The 6,797-nt window shown below is 49.4% G+C and overlaps 1 protein-coding gene across 1 annotated transcript in view; it reads right to left on the bottom strand.

Moving 5' to 3' along the window:
- Nucleotides 1-6,797, bottom strand: part of PIGL (phosphatidylinositol glycan anchor biosynthesis class L) — a 54,102-nt gene that overhangs the window by 17,930 nt on the left and 29,375 nt on the right. The window contains exon 3 of the mRNA XM_023514062.1: nt 3,807-3,959. Within this exon, the coding sequence (XP_023369830.1) occupies nt 3,807-3,959 (153 nt within the window). The remainder of the gene's footprint in view (nt 1-3,806; nt 3,960-6,797) is intronic.

Raw genomic sequence — 6,797 nt, 5'->3', positions numbered from 1 at the left:
GCCTTCTTATGACCTCCCCCTTCCTCTCTGCTGTGAGTAGGTGGAGCTGAACTGTGTCCAGCTCCTTGGACCTTGGCAGGTTTGTGCATGACAATGGTGGCAGCTGAAGCTCTTTACAGAACTGCGTCCACTTCTCTTTGTTCCTAACCTGCAGATGTCTCTGTCCAAATGAACCTGCAGATGTCTCTGTCCAAATGAACCTGCAGATGTCTCTACCCAAATGAAATCCTACCTAGATCCCAACAAGCCAAAGAGCAAGGGCAGGGCTGCTGTGGTTGCTAGAATATTGGTTCTCACCGAGAGGCAGTTTTGGCTCAGGAGCCTGTGGTGATGTCTGGGGACAGTTCCGTTGTCACAGTGGAGGAGGGGCTGCTACTGACAACTAGTGGGAAGCCAGGGAAGCAGCTACACATGACGCTGTGCACAGGCCACCCCAGCACTACCCAGGCCCACGTGACTGCAGCTTGGCCAACCAGGCATCCTGCTCTGAGGGAGAGGGACTAGCTGCATGTGGCTGGCTACTGGGTCCCCAGTTGGCAGCAAGAGCGGATGATCCATAGCAGGTGCTCAGCAAATATTTAGAGAACACACAACCAAGCCCCTTTGGGGAGGACAGCCTTGACCTTTTCTAAGCCCTGTCCCGTCTGCTGCTCCTGATGCCCTTACAGTGAGCCTGCAGCAGAGTGGGGACCAGCAGAGCCCAGTCTCCTGCATTACATGGTGCTGATGGCTGCAGATCTGGCCTTGCCCCTGGTCTTCCCTGGCACTGCCCAGGAGAGAAGGTCTCCCAGGCTCAGCTGTGTGTGCCTCTCTTCCTTCTGCACCTCCATGGTGGTGCTTCACCATCTCCCGTGGTGTGGCTGGGCCTCCAGGCTAAACACAAACCCACAGTTACCTCAGTGATGGCCCCTTATGGCCACACTGGCCACAGTGTTAGCACGATCCTATATACTAGCAGTTCTCAACCTGTGGGTCACAAACCCTTTGGGGGTCGAATGACCCTTTCACAGGGGTCACTTAAATACATCCTACATATCAGATATTTACATTATGATTCATAACAGTAGCAAAATTACAGTTATGAAGTAGCAACAAAAATAATTTTATGGGGCGGTGCCTGTGGCTTAGCGAATAGGGTGCCAACCCCATATTCCAAGGGTGGCAGATTCAAAGCTGGCCCTGCCCAAACTAAAACAACAAAAAAAATAGCTGGGCATTGTGGCGGGCACCTGTGGTCCCAGCTACTTGGGAGGCTGAGGCAAGAGAATTGCCTAAGCCCAAGAGCTGGAGGTTACTGTGAGCCGTGATGCCACAGCACTCTACCAAGGGCAACAAAGTGGAACTCTGTCTCAAAAACAAAAAAAAAAGAAAAAAAATAATTTTAAGGTTGGGGGTCACCACAACATGAGGAACTGTATCAAAGGGTCGTGGCATTAGGAAGGTTGAGAACTACTGCTATATACTATGGCACTAGGAGCAGGCCAGGGAAATCCTTCCCAACTGCACTGTGTGATGTGAGTTTCCTTATTAATAGCAAGTGTGGAATCTCCTCAGTAAGAGCTGTTTTAAGTGCTTTCCTTCTTTATAGCAGTCATGTCAACTCGAGATTCTTCTGACAATAAAGGTCCTCTAATTCACTCAGTGAACGTGAGCCACTCAGCCCCGGAGGGAAGACCAGTGATGGGGAGGCCAGGTAGTGCCACTGTCTGGGGCCTGCTCTAGTTCCTGAGACTAAAGATGCCAGGCACAGTCCTGGCCCCTCGGACCTTACAGTCTAGTTCACAAGACATGGTCTGCACTGGAAGGAACGGCCACACATGTCATGTGCATGGAACTCTCCACACATACTGCGGTAACCCCAGAGAGCAGAACAAGTCAGGGAAGGCTTCTTGGAGAAGAGGGTCTTGAGACGGGCCTGAACCACAAATCACTTTTCTGGGACCCAGACGTGGGAGATGCTTCTAGGGGCGGGAACGGTACACAGCGTTGTCTATATTCTGAAGTTCCTCCCACAGATGCTCATGGCTGAGGCAGCTGTAAAGTGGTTTGAAAAAGGGACCTGGCCCCACATGAAAACCAACTCAACAACTTCTAGTACTTAAGTAAGGGTCAGATCAAAGAGGGCCTCAAATTCTAAGTTTAAAAAGATGAGAGCATACTACAAGCAGGAATAACTGGGGAGACCAGCAGTTCTCACGCACTGAAGCAGGGGAGAAGAGAAAGCATTTGGGGACTGGAAAACCACTACCATGGGAAAATGGGGTAACAAGGAGTAGTCCAGACTGGTGCCTAAGACTGCTCTGTCCCCATATCTGGGCTGAGGGGCACTGAGAAGTTCTAACAGTGTGATTGGGGCAGTTTATACCAGGGCAAGCCCCAGGCAGCAGGGCTGGGCATCTCCTCATAAGCCTGTGGATCTAACCCCATCACTGCCGTCCTCAGACCTCTCAGGAGGGAACAGGGCAGTGTGGGCCTGAAAGTGGCTGGTGACCATTTCTCCAGCAAGGAAAAGGAATGGAGTCAGCGTGTAGAGTAAGATGGGGAAGAGTCCTGGCATCGGGACCCTGGGGTCAACCTGTATCTCAACTTCTATGTGATTCAGCGAGGGCCAGTTAGGTGCCACTTTTTGCCTGTATGTGCTAAGTTTCAGTTGTAGTTCTGCCATTTGAAAACAAAAACAGCCTGATTAATGTCAGTGAAAATCTGCTCTTAAGAAACTTCTAATAAATCAGCTTACTCAGTGAATTTGTCACTGATGAAAGCCTAATATTTCTCTGCCAGCAGAATACATCTTTTAATGAGGACTAAGCAAAACTTAAACCAAATGAGTGGGACTTTAAGTGGTGGGATTTTAGGTATTGAGCCATGAAGCACTGTTACTATTTTGGTTAGAGGTAGACAATGAGCCTCTTTGGCAGCTCTAAAATTGACCAGGGGCTAACTCTAGTCCTGCTGATCCCAGAGGGAGCTGAGGTGAGTTTCACTAGGCTTGCCCACTGTGGCAAGTAAATGCAAATCTTTGTTATTGCTCTAATCGCAACTAAAATTTTATTCCTGTAATGGATATGAATTTATCTTCATGTTTTTCTGAGGCTTAAAATCCCAGCTTCACCACTTGTCTACCTTGGGCAAACTGCTTGATCTCTGGGAGACCTCAATTTCCTCAATGTAAAAATGGGAATTATATAGCCAGGCATTGTGGCAGGCGGCTGAGGCAAGAGAATCGCTCAAGCCCAGGAGTTGGAGGTTGCTGTTTTTTGAGCTGTGTGACACCATGGTACTCGACCAAGGGCAAAAAAGTAAGACTCTGCCTCTACAAAAAAAAGGGAATTATAACATTATTTACTTCTTTTTGTTTTTAGAAACAGAGTCGCTCTCTGTTACCCAGGCTGGAGCGCCATGGTGCGATCACAGCTCACTCCAGCCTCGAACTCCTAAGCTCAAGTGATCCTCCCCTATCAGCCTCCCAAGTAGCTGTGACCATAGGCACTGCCATGATACCCCACTCCTGTTTACTTCTAAAGTCCAAACGATACTCCAAATGTGAAAATGTCTGGTAAAAGGTGAAGTTCTGTACAAATGAGTGCAGGCTCCGGGGGACCTGGGTTTTGGACCCTGTTTTGGAAAAACCTCTGCTGTACCTAAACACTGACAATTCAGTTACTCAGTCTCAAAAAGCCTTCAAAGATATTGAAAGATGTGTCTGTTCCTCAGCAGGTTTAGGGAGAGCACCGAGAGTCTGGGCCTGTTTCCAGATCGGGCCTGGAGAAGGCCTAGACATGGAGGGGCTGCAGGGAAAGCTGCACAAAACGACTGGTGTGACTTGGGCCAGGACCTCAGGCTTCCCATTCAGGGGGTGTCCCCTTACCAGGTTGATGCCATTCGCTTCTATGTGCTGGAGGAGAACGCTGGCCACTCGCTCTGTGTCCCACTGCACTCCCGGGTCATCTGGGAAATCCCTGCAAGGGAGGGGCACAACCTGAACACCTTTCTAAGCAGGCGCAACCTTCTCCCTAAACTCCGGTAGGTGGCTGCCCAGTTTTGTGACAATTATTATATTGGGGATAGATGTCCCTACCCTTAAGGTACTCAGATTTCTGTTGAAGAGATAAGACTTGTGAACAAGAACCCAGTAGAAATCACACACAATTCTGGACACCACACTGTTGGAGCTTTGTGCTTGGTGCTGAAAAAGGGGAAGAAAGAGCATCAACGAGACGAGGCTTTGTCCACGACTTGGGGAGACACATGTGTTGACAGGGAACGTGAGCACGAGGCAGGATGCTGTGCACTTTAAGAGAGTAATAGTAATAGTGCTTAATAAAAAGTACAAGCCTGCGCAACTTGGCAACAGTCCTTTCTACAAAAAATAAAATAAGAATTAGTCAGGCATAGGGGCACACGCCTAAAGTCCTAGATATTTGGGAAGCTAAGGCCAGAGGATCACTTGAGCCCCAGAGTTCAAGGTTACATTGAGCTATGATGGAGTCCCTGCACTCCAGCCTGGAAGACAGAGTAGATACTGTCTCTAAAAAGAAAAAAAAGTATAAAAGTTTGAAACGTCATTCAGGCTATGAACATCTTTTGAAGGAGCCTTTACAGATGAAATGAGGGGCTTGCTTTTCGGTTGTTAGAGCTAGATTCGAACTGAGGTTTTCTGACTGCAAGTCAGGATGTGTTAGCACTAGGGAGCCAGCTCCATCCCCGACCTAGGCAGTGGGGCCTGCCCAAGTCAGCAGAGCAGAGGTCTCTGCCAGAATAATCTGCAGGTTGTCTGTGTCTCCACCTGGCCATTCTATAGGCGTTATCTCCTTCTACCTGATGAAATCCTGCCCGTCCATTTTTTGCACATGGAACTATGGAACCAGCTGTCACGAGCCCAAGGCCTCAATTTGACCCTTTTTTGGAAAATGCATTCACAACATCATACAGTTACCCATCTCTCTTCGGTTCAGGTCCGGCAGCAACACCCCTAATGCTACCAAGAGGACATGGGCTGTCTTTGCTCCTACTAGGGAGGCTGCTATTACAAAGGCCATTAACTGACCCTCATAGGACTTTGGGCAAAGGACAGTTACTGGAAGTTTTCAGCAGGAAGGTGATGGAGTCTCAGCTCTAAATAATGCCCTTGGGGCCCTCCCTCAATTGGCTTCCTCTGTGAACCCCTTCAGCTGTCTCTTTAGAGGGCAGCTCTGTACTTTTCTTTTCTTTTCTTTTCTTTTTTTTTTTTTTGAAACGGAGCCTCAAGCTATCCCCCTGGGTAGAGTGCTATGGCATCATGCTCACAGCAACCTCCAACTCCTGGGCTCAAGCGAGTCTCCTGCCTCAGCCTCCCAAGTAGCTGGGACTACAGGCACCCGCCACAACGCCTGGCCCATTTTTTGGTTGCAGCCATCATTGTTGTTTGGCAGGCCCGGGCTGGGGATTCGAACCCGCCACCTTAGGTGTATGTGGCTGGCGCGTTAGCCGCTTGAGCCACAGGCGCCGAGCCAGCTCTGTACTTTTCAAAGCCCTGAACTGTCAGCCACTCCGTGTGGTTCCACAGTACCCCTCAGCCAGCAGGACAGATAGGTTGGCAAAGGGGAAGGGATAGGGAAAAAGGTATTAAGTAGGACCAGGATGGAGTCCAGATTTGTTTCCTGGAATGGAGCTGAATGTGCCCTATGAAATATGACCTGGGGAGCTCAGACAGCTGAAGGAGAACTACAGGAACCAGAGAAAATTCCTTGGAGTGACAACAGCTACATACACACCCCTGTCTTGGGAGGGCCACATAAAGGCACCAAGGCAGGGCTGTAGAAAGGGAGGACACCGGTGACGCCCACATGGACCTTCAGCACACAAGAGAAGGGGTGGGACTGAGGTTGGCTGAGCCCACCAGTTCTCAGTTCTGAAGCACTAACAGATGAACCCCAAGGAGTGGGAAGCTCCTGGCTGTGTCCATTCACCCTCAGAGAACTGGGATCTGTTCTGGGGGAGCTCATAGAAGCAGGGACTGCCCTGCCACTGACACGGGAGGGTAGTCCTTTGGGGGACTGAAACGGTACATCTCTGTGATGTGTGGTGTGTCTTGGTAAGGCAGCCAGCACTGCTTTTGTGACTAGGTCCAAGCTTCTTGCTTAGGCATTCAAGCATTCCCCAATCTACTGTCCATTTGATACGCTTAATTTCTCTTTATTTGAGAGAGCAAATGAGATAACCTGGGTGAGGAAGCATTAAAAACTGTAAAGAGATGTGCACATGTCAAAACAGTGGCTGTTACTACTGCATTAGCCTAATCTAGGCCCCTTTAAAAAATAAAAGGCTCAGCGCCTGTAGTTAAGGTGCCAGACATATACACCAGAGCTGGCAGGTTTGAATCCAGCCCGGGCCTACCGAACGGCAATGACCACTATAACCAAAAAATAGCCATTTGGTTATTGGCAGGTACCTGTAATCCCAGCTACTTGGGAGGCTGAGGCAAGAGAATCACTTAAGCTCAAGAGTTGGAGGTTGCTGTGAACTGTGATACCATGGCACTCTACCCAGGCTGATAGCTTGAGACTCTATCTCAAAAACAAAACAAAACAAAACAAAAAACCATGGCTCAGCGCCTGTAGCTCAGTAGCTAGGGCACCAACCTCATACACCGGAGGTGGCGGGTTCGAATCCTGCCCAGGCCTGCCAAACAACAATGCGAACTAGAACCAAAAACAGCTGGGTATTGTGGCAGGCGCCTGTAGTCCCAGCTACTTGGGAGGCTGAGGCAAGAGAATCACTTAAGCCCAAGAGTTGGAGGTTACTATGAGCTGTGATGC

This window comes from Otolemur garnettii, unplaced genomic scaffold, assembly GCF_000181295.1.
Source record: "Otolemur garnettii isolate 467f Iridium unplaced genomic scaffold, OtoGar3 scaffold00046, whole genome shotgun sequence".
Taxonomy (NCBI): domain Eukaryota; kingdom Metazoa; phylum Chordata; class Mammalia; order Primates; family Galagidae; genus Otolemur; species Otolemur garnettii.
Note: the sequence above shows the minus strand (reverse complement) of the source record. Positions and strands in the feature narration are given on the sequence as shown.